Raw genomic sequence first — 15,986 nt, forward strand, 5'->3', positions numbered from 1 at the left:
TCCTGTGCTCCAAACCCCCAGACCCTGCCACTGTGACCACCATCTGTCTCCTCAAAGAGCAACACGGTAGAAGACACACAGGCCTCTCCTTGGATACTTTACAAGCACACTAGACAGGTGGGGCTCAACTGCGATACCTTTTCAGAGGCAGCTCCACCGCGGAGCCCTGTCATACGGCTACTGAATTGGGTCCCAGCCTAATACTGGCCTGCCTGGCTTGTCCCTGGGCAGATTAGATCCAGAAGAACAGCTGCAAGCAACTTGCTTCCAAAGCGTGTCCTCGTGTACAACTTGACTTACCCAGCTGCTGAGATGGGTTAGAGACGCTGCACTCGGCCCCTGGTTTTCACAGAAGCAACTTTTTTGGCTGTATGTGCTGCCTTTTACAGAACACTTCATTTCCAACTTGGGGATCCGCATGGTGGATGGGCTGGTGGGGAAGAGGAGGGTTGAGCCACCCCATTCACAGAGCCTCTCCTGGTGACCTTCCCAAGCCCGGCGCAAACTTTGTGACCGCGGGCTACAGACCGGGGTTCAGAACCCGCACACCTTGGAAGGCTGAACTCCACGTCTCAGTGCTCAGAGTCCCTGGAAGCCTGTCATCCCACTTACTCTTACTTTCCCTCCTCTTTGAAAAACCGGGCCTGCCAACTGCAACAAACAGCATTTAAAAATATCTTGCTGGATTATACAGCCCTGCCTTCTAAATTCCTCACAATGCCTGTCTCTGTCCCACATAGTATAAAGAAGGGTGTAGCATATTTAATTTTTTTTTTTTCTAGCTGCTCCCCTGCTATAAATACCCAAGTCTGGGGAGGCGGGCTTCCAACACCGGCTGCATGAAGACACCTCGGGGCCGGTCTCACCACAGTGCCCGCTGTGAAGGCCCGGACACAGCTGTTGAACGGTGAAGTGTTAGGTCGGCCTGGAGGAGACAGAACTCATCCTTCTGATAAAAGAGGGGGGGAATAAAAACTCTAATACGGTAATTGCAGCTAATCCCAATATGGAAAAGGCTGGTGTGTGTAGTCCTACGACCCAGCCAGGTCTTCAGAGCCCACGTCCAGCTCCATCCAGGGCTGTTTCTTTCCCAAGGATACGAATCACAGGGCTCGACCTTAGGAAAGTGATTCCACAGTGTCTTTGTGGGGTCTAGGAACATTATCAGAGACAGAAGGGCCCTTGGAGAATCCAGCCCAACCTCTTCACACCACAGATAAAGCGACAGAGAGCCAAGAAGACAGAGTGATTCACTCCAGGTCATGGAGGGGCCATGCTCCAACACGGAATTTTCTGGATCCCAAACCCTCTGCTCTCTGAACCAGACTGTCCTAGCTGCCTGCACACATACACTTGCTCGATGCATGAGCTTCAGCTTGTTTATTAACTGCTTTCCTCACAGAAAATACTGATTTTCATAGTTTAAAAGAGAAGACTAAAAAAATATTTAATTTTTAACCAAAACTTGGCCTCAGTTTTAGGGATGATTTTCATTCACTGAAAGGCCTGTTTCACCCTCTTTGTAGTCTCTCCCCACCCTAATCTGGTCTCTCTGGTACATCCAAGTTCAGTTTCCCCATTTAATTTTTCCATCATGGGCCTGAACCAACCCCTGCCTCAACTTCTGGAGAACAACGGACCCCAAATACATATATTTCACTCACGAGAGCTTTTTCAAGTGACAAGAAAATTCCTTCACTGGGGTCAGGAAAAGGACTAACAGCAGAGTTATTAGCTAGGCCATTGATGATCTATCACATTTTATTATTGTCAGCAGAATTCAGCTGGACCCTAGGGAGTTCAATCCAGATGGCACTGGGCTATACAGTGGTTCCACATTATCAAACATTTAACGAGACAGAAATCTTTATTATCAATGCTCTGGAAACACCTTCACCGAGAATTGGGAAGCGACGAAACCTCTCTGAGAATTGACCTATTTCCCCAAATGACAAACTCTAAACTGGAAATTGAACATATCCGGTTGGACTCATAACCAAAGAAAGTTCTGGGATCCTAATATCTTATCCTGTTTTATGTCCCTCTCTACCTCCAGGTTGGAGAATCCTGCCTTGGCAAGAGTCAATCGAAAGGCCTCATTTAACGAGTTTGTCAGCCCTGACCTTCATTTGGGACTGGGATTGCTTTGGCCTGAGACGCTCCGTTCGGGGGCCTAGAAGAAATGCTGAGTCTGGAGCCAAGTCGAATGGGAGCAGAAGGCTGATCGAAGCCTTCTTCTTCATGTCCCCTCAACCCAAGTCTGCTCCCCTCCAGTCCTGTTTCATTACTTGCACCGCTAGGACAACGGACGGGGGCCTGTTTGAGGCCAAGCTTTCAATCAACAAGAGGGGTGACGGGAGGTCTGGGGCTGTGGTTAAGATGCAGCCCTGGGGAGTAGACACACTCGATTTCTGAATTATAAAATTGAGTATTGGAAAAGTTCTCTTTCTGCACTCTGGCAGGCTTCTTAACATCTGGATAAAAGATGTGGGAAAGTTGTCCTTTTCCACTGTGTTATCTGCCCCACTCTCCTTGTTATGCATCTGAATCTTCCAGCCAAACAGTGTTGCCTGCTGTTCTCCAACACACACACTTTGGCTTCCAGGTCTTTGAGCACATCGATCCCTCCGTCTGGAAGCCCCTGCACTCTCTGCACCTCCTTCCGCTCCCTGTCGCAGCCCCACATGCCCAAGTCCCACTGGCCTGCATGCCACATCCTCCGCAAAGCAGCCCAGCCTCCCTCCCTCCCACCCAGCCAGCCAGGCCTCATCTTTCCCCTTTGAACTCCCTAGTCACCAAAAGCTTCCAGGTCCCCTTCTACAGGGTGGACATCCCATCTACCTCACAGGAGGGCTTGGGGGCAGGAAGGCAAGCAGCTCATGGAAAGCACCCACGTCGGGCAGTGGCACGCAGGAAGCGGAGGCCGTCAGCACCACCCTTGTTAATGGAACACAGGGATCCCAGACTTCCTTGTAAGGATCCGTGTGTGTGCTTTGCTTTCCCGACTAGACTTTAAACTCCTTGACAGGCGAAGGGCGTCTGGGTGGCTCAGCTGGTTAAGTTTCCGACTGCGGCTCGGCTCAGGTCACGATCTCACGATTGCTGAGTTTGAGCCCCTCGTCGGGCTCTGTACTGACAGCTCGGAGCCTGAAACCTGCTTCAGATTCTGTGTCCCCCTCCCTCTGCCCCTCGCCACTCGTGCTCTGTCTCTGTCTCTCTCTCAAAAACATTAAGTAAATAAGTACACTCCTTGACAGGCAAGATCAATCCTTGTCCTCCTCCAATCTGTCTCCATTGCCTCATACGGAGCTGGTGCTCGGTGAGCAGTCGGTTAATGAAGCCGGCGTGGCATTTCTTAGGCTTTACTTGGGCTGCGTTCCTTAAGCTTCTCCTCCCAATTCGGCATGCAGCTCCAGACATGCCGCCAAAGCTGCAAAACCATTTAGGCCTTTTTTAAAACAAGCAAGAAGACCACAAAGTATGTTTACATGACAGGCCAGCAAAACACAAAACACCTGCTGTCCTGTGGCTCGGGACTCGGCAGCTGCAACAAGCGGGGTCCGATATCCACAGTGGGAATGCTCCCTGGGACCCGGAGCTCTGAGCGTGCAATGCCGCTGTCATCTGGGCAGGGGCGGGCAGCAGCCCAGGGAGGCGAGTCTGATCTCACTGCCCACTGCCAGCCCGCTTCGTCTTGGGGACGATAGAGCCATAAATGAGCGGGTGCAAGGGTGTTTTTTCCAGGTTCCAGGACTTCCTCCTACCCAGTAGTCACCAAGGAAAGCCTTGTGACTAATACTTGTCACCCTGGGATCTGGGTCATGATCTTCTCCTGCACTAGATAGAGTCTCCCACTATGGCAAAAGCAAACATGACCAGCACAAGTCTGCAAAAATACAGCAATAATTAGAATTAATATCTCATGTGCCAGAGTACAAAGTTCCTTCCAGACGCTTTTATTAAATCCTCACAACCATCCTAGGAGTTGGGTACTCTTTTAAGTCCTGTTATAGAGCAGTGTTTCTCGTCAGTGGTTAATTCTGTCCCCCAGGGGACATCTGGCAATGTCTGGAGACAAAACTGGTTGTCACGGCTGGCAGCAGAGGGAGTGGGGGATTGCGCAGGACTGCCCCACAAGAAAAACCAGCCAGTCCGAAATGTCAACAGTGACAAGGTCTGAGAAATCCTATTACAGAGAAAGAAGCGAAGGCACAGAAGTTAACCTGCCCAGGGTCACACAGCTCACAAGCGAGGGCACCAGGAGTGATACCCAGACAGTCCGACCCCGTGCTATGCCCTTAACGCTAAACCCAGCGGCCCTGCCATCCCCGGAGCACTGACTACACACCGGGTGTACTGGCCCCTCACTTACAGTAGATAAATGGAGAGCTGGAGCAGCTTACTCGAGGCAAAGCAATTTGGGACCCAACTCAAAGCCAAAGCATTTCAGGGCTTGCTATGCAGACTGCTTCTCTCCTTGGGCTCCCCACATTGAGACTTCACCCTGTGAAGACTCCACCGTAGTAGACTCTGAGGAGGAAATTTCTGAGGAAATCAAAAGGCTTTTCTGCCAACTCCAGAGCCAGTAAGTGAGTTGAGCTCTCAGAGACCAGTGGCCTAAACACAGGGTCCCTTAGGGTGCTTTCCTACTGTGTTTCTGTTTCCTCCTTCCCTGAACTGACTCACCGTCCGTCAAAGTTTTGTAGAGACTACAGCCTTTCCATTCAATTGGGTTTATTGATCACTAAGCAGCTGACACTTGTAAGGCCCTCCCTGGGCAGGAGGGCTCCCTGCCTCCTCGCTACCCCCCGGCCCCGGTCCAGGAGCAGCAGTGATGGCTGAAGATCGATGGCACCTGAAGAGCACATTTTGGGACAGCTGGCAAGCTGCATTTAAACAGAATCACTCCGCATCCTTTGTTGGAAGATCCATGCCCGGACCTTGATGCCTGGTCTTCAACACTGGTTATGAAGATTCACTGGCCTAACATATTTAAAGTACCTGGACACAGCAGGCTGTTAACAGACAAAATCTATAATAAATACTGCTGTGGCTGTGAGTTTGACCCTCACTGCCATTAGAAGAGGGCCAAATACTGACCTGTTCCTTACTACCTTTATTTCTGTAATTCTCCACAGGAAAAGCACAGACCTGAGGCTTCAGCAATATGGGGCTTGGTCCTGGCATGGCTGTGACCTAGCTGTGAATTCTGTGAAAGGGCATCATGTTCAATGGATTTTTATGGGGAGCTGGTAAGATCACAGATGAAAAATGTTTAAGGTGCTGCGGAAAGGCCAGGCCTATTATTACATACAGGTGTCGAAGTGTGGAAACAGAGGCCAGAGCATCCACCCACTGTCCTATCTGGCAAAGGACAGACAGTGACAGTGAGGTGGGATAAGGACCAACCTGAAGATTATCAGCAAGGTGTCTCTGGCTTGTTTTGGAACTTAGGTGTCCTTCATGTGTCCCAGGAGGGTCTTGGCAGTCCATTGTCTTAGTTCCTTCTCAGATTGGAGGCAGGGGTGTGTGAAACTTCTGAGCAAGAGTCATCAACCGAGACTGCCCTCAGGGGCAGCTCTGTGGGCAAGGGAGGGGTGGGGTTGCTATTCTTAGGGGAACTGGCTGCCTCTGTCTCTCAACCCAATCCTCCTGTGGATTTATCTGTTGCCCATTAGACTTTTGCTGTGACACCCCCACTCTGGGTATTACACTCTGAAGGAATCTCCTATTTACATTTGAAATACACATAAAACCCCTCCATTTACCTTTACCCGTCACTGCTGGCCTTGGGAACCCTGCCAGAAATTAGGGTATCAAAGCCCCTAAGGCTTGGGTACCCCCAAAACACTGCCTCTATTCATCAAGGACTCAAAATTCTCTGCCATGGTAGAAAAGGGGGAAGGTTCTTCCATAGTGTCAAAGGATTGCATGTTAAATTTCCGGAATTAAACAATTCTGTGTGGCGGAATCAATTATTTGTATGACAAATACTTAGGGAGCACCTGCTACCTGCCAGGCACTGTGTAAGGCAGTGGGGAGACAACGAACTCACGAGGGAAGCAGGAAACAACCCAAGAATAAGCTCTGGGTGCCGCGGAACCATGAAGGAGAAGTGGCACTTCCAATCGGGGGTGGAGGAGTCAGGTAAAACTTTCTGGAAAAAGCAGAACAACTCCACCTTGTTCCTCTAACCACTTAAGGCTGGGTTGCATTTCTCAGGCACTCAAGGGAAAAAAATAAGTTTTCATTTCCAAAGCTTGCTTTGTTTCAGTTTTACCAGCTCCCTGGGCTTCAGTAAAATAGTCAAGGAGAAGGGACACTCCCTCAGACTACCCAGGTGTGGAAACTGATTAAATAGCAACTAGCGGCTCAATTAACCCCTGCCCCTTTGGTTGATTATCTCAGTGAAATCTTATAATCTCCTTGCTAAATGAGTCCTACAACTAGGAGAACGGCACATCCCCACCGTAGATGCAGCCCTTTTATTCCTTGGCTGGAAATGAGATCGTTGGGTCTTGCCTCAGCCGATAGATAACTGAATAATTCAGAAAAGTCCTCACTCTGTTTTGCCTACAGACTCTTAGACTGCAGTGGTATTGCTACATTGCCTGTACTAATGAAGCGCCAGACAGGCCTTCCTTGACTGTCATTTAAATTAGGTCTGGCCACACTATACCATTATCTTGTCTCTCTCTTTTTTTTTAATAAAATTTACTGCAATCTGTATTTGTCACTCATTTATAAGCTTCATGAGAGGAGGACCCTCCTCGCCCCCCTCTGCACTTAATCCACAACACTTTTAACAGTAGTGGGCACAGGGTCAGTTCTCAGTATTTGCTGAATGAACTGCTACCATTTACTGAGCATGTACTATGTACTAAGATCTTTAAATCTATGATCTCACCTAATCCTCATACCAACCTTATGAGTTAGGTGCTCTTATTACCTCCCCGCCCCCCCAACCCCCATCCATTTTACAGATGACAACAGTTAAGAAATACGCCTCAGGTCACTCATATAAATAGCAGAGGTGAGCTCCAAACCCTCACTGGGACTCCAAAGTTTGCACTGTTTACCACTGTGACAGAGCAACTATCCTCCTGCACTTCCTGGTTACAGCTTTGGAGTCAGAATGTTCTAAGCAAAATCCTATCATTTAACACAGAGCCTCGGAATTGGAGAGGATTTTCTCAAATGCTCTGGACCCTCATGAAAGCTTCCTAAGACAAAGGGCCAAGAAGAAACCCAGAAGCGAGTCTCAGCATCAAACTTACACACAGGGATATGAAAGAGAGGGCAGGGAGGAGGAAGGCAGTGAATGCAAGAAGCTTCTATTTTCTGCCAGGTCCGTGTTTATAAATACCACTCTATTAAAGTGGTTTCTCTACGTCCTGTAAGGAAGCCATGAAGATATCATCACTTAATGACACTACCCTGGGAACACAGACATCGATACCAAACGAGCAAGTGATATTGAACTACTGCTGCTCTGTGAAGCTGAGATCATGTCGTATAAACACTACAGAACTTTTATCATCCATCTTGGGCTGAGCAAAACCATATTTGCCCAGCACTCTGAGTAATGGCCAGGAATAGATGGATTAGGGCCCTTAAATTCCTGGTTGGAAGACATTAAAAGTTTAACAGCTCTATATAGCTGAGTCAAATACATGTGCCCATGCTGTATAATTAGCAGGCACAACAACAATAAAGATATAATTGGAAGGGAAGACCAGCAGGACAAGAATACGAACCGGCACCCTCCTCCCGGGTGTAGCCATTTCTCACTTGGTCTTCAGCTGTGTAAACGGTAACCTTGCTGGCCTTGGGCTTCAGTGTTAACAAAGGTTTGGATCGCCCATTCCTTTCTGAAGCAATTTCTGCTTCCCTCTGAAGTCAGCTTTCAGGCATAAGTAATTCATTGCTCCTATACCAAACATACATCCCACTTTGTCTAAAAAGACTTCATAAATCAGCCTAGTTATTGTTTACTGAGGCCAGGTTCTCACCTACAGAAAATGAGCATCCATGTTACTAAGTGGAAGCGAATGGTCGCCTTGCCTGCAAGAGACTTCCCTGGAGACCAGGGAATGCACAGAGGGAGATGCTTGCTCTGAACATCCAGGGAGCTTTGCTGTCAAGTGCAGTCCTGCCATCTTGACCACCGTGGCTTAAGAAGGATTGCTCGGCATGGGAGAAGAGGGTCAATTAGGGAGTCAAAAACCCATCCTGCAAAGAAAATCCCAAGGAGTGATGACCCTAGATAAGAAATGGCCCTTTGGGATAAGCCCTTTAGTGGAAGACACCTGTGTTCTAGCAACTTCTGGCTACTCTGCATCTTCAGGGGACCCTGGAGAGGCAGCTGTTCTTTCTAGCTCCAATTTGCAGTTGGAAAAACTGAGAAGTTCCTCAACCTGCTGGGCACCAGCTGTGTGTGAAGGGCATTTTGGGTTTTGTTTGGCACCTACTGTTCCATTTTTGTTCTAGTCTGGTTTATAGGCACAGGGCCTCAGTCTTTTCCCCTAGGGGGCTTTACTTCTTTGAGCTCAGTCTGGGCCTCCCCCTCAGCCCAAAGTACAGGATTCTTCCCCTGGGCTAGGACGGTGGGTGGAAATCCCCCTGCCCTCCACTTCCTCTCCTGGAGCACACATTTGCTGCCACAAACCCAGAGGGCAAAGCACAATTATCAGCTGTGACATCATCAACAGAGATTCTGGGCTGACCTGAACTCTGACCTAAGAGGAGGAAAATTAAAAGGCAAATGCTCTTCTCTTCCAGGCATCTCCTTTGGTGGTGCCAGAATTAAAACCAAAAACCAAGGAAGGTCTAAGCGAAGCCATGCTGCTACATACAAACTATCTTCTAGGCCTCCAAATGAGGCCTCAAATGTCAGCTGCCCTCCTTGGTAACTGGACTAATTAAAAACAAAGCTGTTACCTCCTCCCTGATGGCTAAAAGCTTGAACTCTGGAGCCTGCCTAGGCTCAAATTCCAGCTTTGTCACTTAATATCTGTGTAATCTTGCGCAAACTGCTTAACTGCTGGGCACCTTGGTTTGCCCATCTGTATGATGAGGATAATACTATGAAGTACCTACCTAATAGGGTTGCTAGGGTTTCTTAACCTCTAAAGTGCTAAGAACAGTGACTGAGAATACTGTTAAGTGTGCTCACTTTAAATTTTAGCTATTACGATGTTCAACCACATTTAAAGTTGACTCCCTTTCTCCCTTTTCAGTACCACCTGGCCTCTTCTGCTGACTACTTGTTTGCCACTGAAAGCTGTCCCAAAAATGGCCTTCTGATCCGACTGCATGGATGTCTAGCCATGGTACCGTTCTAAATAATTTATGGTTTGCTGACTTCTGAAACTGGAGTCTGGTAGGCAGTTTGCTGTTAAATGTATGTCACACCCTAACCTTACCAGGGAGAAGGTCAAGTGCTTCCCTTCCACCCTTTGCACTGAAGCCTTGTCCTCCTTCAGAGAAATGCAACTACTGAGTGGTTCCTTCCTCATCACGCAGCTGCCCACCCCCTACACCTCTTCCCCATAAGCAAGTTTGTTGGATCATCATCTCTTTCAGGAAAGCCCATAAGGCTGCGCATTTAGTACAACACAGGGTTTTAATCAATTGCTCACTCGGTTGGTGACAGCTTAGAAATTCAGGCCCTAGGAGCCAAGTATGTGGTTCTCTTTCCAGAAAGGGGATTCAGCAGTCAATTTCCATTGTCTTGGGCACATACAGGTAAGAACCCACTACTACTTCTCCACCTTCCAGGAGAAGGCCTGAAGTGCACCCTTCAACCCAGCAAAGCCCAAGGCAGCTGCACCCGATCCTGGGCCTCCTGCTCCCTTCCTCCCCTCTCACTTATCCCAAACTCAGGTCTTAGAGTTTGGATCCTCTGGCTGCTGCTATTGGGCTATAGGGTCAGAACCACAGTCCATCTGCCCTGCTGTTGGGGAAAGACCACTAGCGACCCAGTTAAGCAAGGCAAAGAGAGGCAGGGCAGTAACCTTCGCGTCAAATGAAGTTAAGGAATGGCTTGGTCAAGCGTCTCAATCAGCGAACAGCATCGAGATAGTGACAACAATACGAAGAACACAATGTTCTTCAACCTCAACTTTGTCCTCCAAAAGACAGGCATCAGAAGAACTATCTTTGGCAAGAGCCATTTAATGGACTCCACCCTCAGAACAAATGCTTTCTCCCAGATCCTGGCACACTCAACCAGCTTCGCCCTTGGGTAGCCCAGGGCGGGATTTCTCTCCCATCTGTCCATGGCCGAGACCCGCACACTTACCATTGGCGTTCTTGCCACAGATGAGATGTTCATAGGGCTGCAGGACGCCCCAGAGCTCGGCGTCGTTGTTGATGACCATCTCCAGGGCCTCGGCCGACACCTCCCCGCCCCCAGCCCCTCCACCGTCGGGACTCTGGCTGGCCAGCACCCTGGCCCGAATCTCCTCTACCAGGTTCTCCATGCAGGCCGTGAGCGAGATGGCCGCGTACTCGTGGATGCGCACGGAGATGCGGGTGTCCACCATCCAGCGGAAGAAGCGGCCCACGGAGAAGGTGAGGCCACAGCGCGCGGACTTGCCCCGGCGCAGCCCGTCCCCGGCGCTCATACTATACAGTGACAGCGCCTTGACGGCAGCCAGCGCGCAGCTCTCGGCCAGCGCCCAGCTGTGCACCAGGCGCACGGCGCTCTGCACCTCGAAGCGGGTGCACTTGGCGTGCAGCACGCTCAGGCGCTGCGCCTCGCGGGCCACTCGGATGAGCGCCCTGCGGAGCAGCCCAGCCAGGCGCCGCACCGCCTCGGCGGAGAACAGGGGCAGCCGCCGGCCGCCGGCGCCTTTGCGAAGCACCCGGGCCACGTCTCCCTCCGTCCAGGGAAACTCCTCCAGCTCGGGGAGGCGCGGGCAGCGCGAGAAGAGGTCCGCCACTTCGGGGTCCTCGGGCAGCACCGTGTTCACCGTGTCCCAGCTGTTGTGGCGGCTGTTCATGGAGCCGGAGTAGCACCACCAGGCCGCCCCGCGGTGCTGCTGCGCCGAAGAGTTGAGCGCCTGCGAGTTGGACTTGGAGGACGAGAGGCTGAGTGAACGGCACGAGTCCCCGGCCCCATACCCGGAGTCCAAGGTCAAGTCCTCCAACGTCTTCAGAGTGGAGCTATACGTCCCGGCCATGGGGAGCCTGCCGGTCGCGGCCTCGCCGAGCAAGGGGCGCTCACAACTCCATGCTTCCTTTCCCAAGTGGGCAGAAACAGACTCTAGGCTCTCCGGGACGCCCTCCTTCCTCTCGGCGTCCACATCGTCCGCCCGGAGGCCGGGGGGAAGGTGGGAGAGATTCTCGGCGGCCGGGGCCCCACGCGCTTGGCGTCCCGAAGCGAAGCTGTCACTGGAACGGTCCCCGCCGCTCCTCCTCGGCACTCCCCCTGGCCCACCTCAGCTTCCCGCCGGCAGAGCGTCTGTCCTCCGCAGAGAAGGAATCCCGAGCGAACAGGGCGGCGGCAGAAGGAGGAGGCGGCTCGCGGCGCCGCGCGAGTCCAGGACCAGCCGGCGAGAAAGCGCTCGGCAAACTTCTGCGCGGCGCTGGCGGCCCGCACAGCTGGGTACCCGGCCGCCGCCGGCATGCAAATAACCCGGGGCGCCTCACCAATCATCGTCCGCGACGGGCATGAGCTGCACCAATGATCTCCTCGAGGGGCGGTCACTATGCAGATTTCACTGGGCTGCGGGTGAAACCCCGCGGCGGCGGAGGCGGGGCTGGAGGCCGAGGGTCGGGTGAAGCCGCCGGGATGAAGGTGGAGGAGGGGGAAGGGAGAGTCGGCGAGCGGCGGAGCGCGCTGGGAGGTGGGAGCAGAGACCGGGAAAGGAGGGGTCGAAGCGTTAGGCTCGGGAGCTGACGATTTAAAGAAAAATTTAAAGGAAAACCCCCTGTGAGCAGCCCCCCGCCCGCCGTCCAGGCTTTGGGCGTTCGCAGCTCCTTTTCAAGCCCTCTGCAGCCTACCACCAAGGCTGACTTATCAAGCGTGGGTCTGGAGGTGGGAGGAGTGGGGGAGGGGGCACAAACCAGGCACCCCACCTCCCTCTGGGACTTTCTGGCAAGCCCCTCCCGTTTTCCTAGATGAATGAAACTCCCCTTGTGTTTAGAGGGAGGAGGGACCCCCCCCCCTTCTTGCTTCTCCCGAATCCGTCTGGTTTTCTTTACGTTGCCATCCAGGTTGCAAACGGAGCAGATCTGATGAATAGACTGGCTCCAGGAGGCCTGTGATCCTCTCTCTCCCCACCACTTGAACTTACGTAGTTTTCTGAGAATTACTCGGGGGAGAGGGTCCTAATTTGCGTCAGATTCTCAAAAGGGCCCGTGACTTCCCTGTTACAGCTGTACAGTACTGCTCGCTGTCAGGTGGATCCTTTCTGTCTGAAGTGCGAATGTCCCAGCGGGTGTGTGAAGGTGAGACGTTTACCGAGTATTGGCCTGCGCTCCGAACAGCTGGCTGCATGCACCACCTCCTAATGGTGTGCCAGTGGGCAAGCCCCCTGCCCCCTTGGGACTTGGTCCCCCCCCCCCCCCCCGGGGTGAAATGAGTGCTGTCCTCCAAAGCGGCGCCGTTGTAAACCTGTTTCAGGGCCTGTGTCCAGAAGCGGTCAGTGGGAGCGCGATTCTTTTCCAGGAGCGCCACGCTCAGTCCACTCCGTCCGGCTGCTGTCCTGCAACTGTTCGCACACACGTGCTCGAAAGTGCATATGCCCCCTCCCGTGGAACCGCAAAGTCAAGGAGGAGATTGTGCACGCGTTGCCCCCCAAGTCAGTTTCCCGTGCTCCTGAATGGCCCCTTTGTGCTCTATCTTACACAGTTCCAACCTGAGGCCGTGAGGTGGATACGAATTAGAAATATCTGGTTTGTCTCTTTCCTTCTGAGATTAATGGCCCTTCCCCTGTGAAACTCCTTTTTCTTTAGCAGTTTGGTTTAATTTGGCCTCTCTGCGGTCTTTATTTATGCAATATCGCCGCCTCATGGTCGGAAGTGGAAACCGAGTCCAGGATGAAAGTGATACGGGACCCAAGTTCACAGAGATCAAGTTAACAGAGGACACAAGATGTGACTACATCTGATAGAAGTGACATAAGAAGTGAAAAGCAGGTATTGAGGTTCAACTTGCCAAAAAATCGAAAACAAATATGATGCAATTTAAAACTTAGTGAGGGAAACATAATTTTAAAGCAAATGTCGCCCTCTAATGGACTTTTAGGAGAAATTCCCCACAAGTTTGGGTTTTTTTCTTTTTCTTTTTGTTGTGCGCATACTTAATAAGCAGAGAAAATTTCTTTTTTAAATGTTTAATTTTTAAATGTTTATTTTGAGAGAGTGAGAGACAGAGAGCGGGCGGGTAAGGGGCAGGGAGAGAGGGAGACACAGAATCCGAAGCAGGCTCTAGGCTCAGTACAGAGCCTGTGGCTGGGCTGGGACCCACCAACCATGAGATCATGACCGGAGCCAAAGTCAGAGGCTTAACCCAACTGAGCCACCCAGGCTCCCCAGCAGAGAAAATTTCTGAACTGGAAATTTACAACAGGGAATTTACTGAATGGAAAAGTTATCTGGGGAAGAGCCAATGGCATTTATCTTATATTTAAGTGACTTGATGGCATAGAAGTGTAAATATAATCAAACAGGCTACAGCCAAATTTCAGAATATTGTGTATATTAAACTACACCGCAAGGATTTGTTCCACAAAATGCAGCCCTGGAAAATAATACTGGAAAAACAACTGAGTTTCATTAATAAATTACAAGGAGAGAAAGAGATGGATAGGAAACCTATACACTAAAAAGGACTTAAGCCATATTGACTAATTAGCCATAATGTGTGGAATGTATTTGGAATTTGATTTTTTTTTTAAATCAATAAACATTTGACATTATGAAACAATTAGAAATCAGGAACACCGCCCAGATCTTTGCTATTATGAAATGATTGTTACTTTTTTGGTGTGGTAATGGTAGTATGGTTTTGCTTATTAAATATTCTTATCTTTTAGAGACACATACTAAAGTAAGTGTTTTGTAATTTTCTTCATTAAAAAAAAAAGGAAGAAAATTCCTATGGGAAAACCCATTAAAGGGACTAGAAGGTTAATGAAAGATGGTTAAGATTGTAGACCTCTTGTCTTTCATATGCTCATTAGAGTCTTCTATTGCCAACTTGAAGACTTGAAGAATGTGTCTCTTTGTGTTTTGTGTGATGGGGGGAGAAAGAAAATGAGGAAGAGCAATAGAGATAGAGAACAAGATACATGAGCTGTGTTAGAAATTAACCAACTGATTGATTTCAGTTAATCTTCTGGGAGGTTGCAAGCGGGGTGAAAAACTTTGGATCAAGAAAGAAAGGGCATGGCTTCTTCTACATACGTGTGTGCATTTAATTAAGGCAATCCGGTGGTAATGTGCTTAATGTTAGGAATGCAAATTATATTAGAGCAAAAGAAAGTATTGTCCCAACCCAGGCCTGGCCCAAACATCATTTTTGGAAAAAAAAAAACAACTGTCATGTATCTGGACAGGTTAAAAAGCACATGATGAAACCATGGCAAACATTGGGAGAATTCCCAGTGGAGTGAGCAATTAAAAATCTGGGATTGCCCATGGAAAAATCATATGAGAAGCTTGAAATAAAATTTAGAAACTTTACTTTGGCTGACATCTCGTATTCGGTTATACATTTTCTAACAAAATCAAAATCAATCTGGATATTAAGGAACAAAATACCCTAGAATTTATCTTGAAAGGGAAGTGGTTAAAACTATTCAAGGACAGACAGAACTCTCATAGGAGACAGATAGATCATGTCCTTGACTTTAGAGAGTGGCTAAGTTTTAATTCAGTTTGTGGATCATTTTGGGTAAATTCAATAATATTTTTTTTAATTTTTAAAAATGTTTTATTTTTTATTTTTGAGAGAGGGAGAGAGACAGAGCATGAGTGGGGGAAGGGCAGAGAGAGAGGAAGATACAGAATCCGAAGCAGGCTCCAGGCTCTGAACTGTCAGCACAGAGCCCGATGTGGGGCTTGAACTCACAGACAGTGAGATCATGACCTGAGCCAAAGTCGGATGCTTAACCTACTGAGCCACCCAGGCACCCCAATTCAATAATATTTCTTAAACACCTACTGGGTCTAGACTGTGCTCGGCACCATGAAGGTGCATTAGACAAGATTCCTGCCATAAAAACAAAAACAAAAGCAAAAACAAACAAAAAAAAAAACCATGCCCAATATGTAAAGACAGACATATGAGACTAACTATTCTGCAAAATATGCTTTGCAGAGCTGCTCAAAAACCACTGACCAAAAGCCATTGCCAGCTCTTCAATCCACCACACAGATTGTTGCACCTGGAGCACATATGGTATAAACATGAGGAAGAAAAGACTGTGGAATACAAGGAGAGCTGAAAAAAGGTACCCGTAGTTACACAAGCGTGCCGTGATTAGCAGAGAAGTTTTGTGGCGGAAAATCAAGCAGAACCCTCAGTTGTTGAAAAAGGAACCAGTGGTGTGGAAGATGCAAGATAATGCTTCCATCCCATGCAATCCATGTTAGCCCATTCCCGACGCAGTCCCCCCCCCCCCCCCACCGGCTCTTTTTTCTGGACCTCATGACTAAAGAGACACACAGATCATTTGAAACAAAGAGCCCCCAGGGTAACCAAGAGAAAAATAAATAACACTTCTCCAAAGCACATTCTGTAGAATGGTCTCATGGGTTGGTACGTGAAAAAAAGGATCAGTAGTTAAGTTTGGGAAATTCTGCATCCTGTTTCTCCCTCTAGTATATTCATGATGGACAGTATTTTATTTAAGGCTCTTTTATATTTTCTTTAATCCAGTATATACCAGGCTTAACTAGGCACAGAACTCCCCCCACCCCTGGGCTGCTGTGAAGCAATTGGGACTTCTCATTTAACCTGAAGCAGAAAGGAC

The 15,986-nt window shown here is 49.4% G+C and overlaps 1 protein-coding gene across 1 annotated transcript in view; it reads right to left on the bottom strand.

The window, feature by feature from the left end:
* The window catches only part of ABTB2 (ankyrin repeat and BTB domain containing 2), a 175,406-nt gene extending 163,839 nt beyond the window's left edge, over positions 1-11,567 (bottom strand). The window contains exon 1 of the mRNA XM_047879309.1: positions 10,304-11,567. Within this exon, the coding sequence (XP_047735265.1) occupies positions 10,304-11,186 (883 nt within the window). The 5' untranslated portion in view covers positions 11,187-11,567. The remainder of the gene's footprint in view (positions 1-10,303) is intronic.
* Positions 11,568-15,986: the final 4,419 nt, after the last annotated feature.

This window comes from Prionailurus viverrinus, chromosome D1, assembly GCF_022837055.1.
Source record: "Prionailurus viverrinus isolate Anna chromosome D1, UM_Priviv_1.0, whole genome shotgun sequence".
NCBI classification, from domain to species: Eukaryota; Metazoa; Chordata; class Mammalia; order Carnivora; family Felidae; genus Prionailurus; species Prionailurus viverrinus.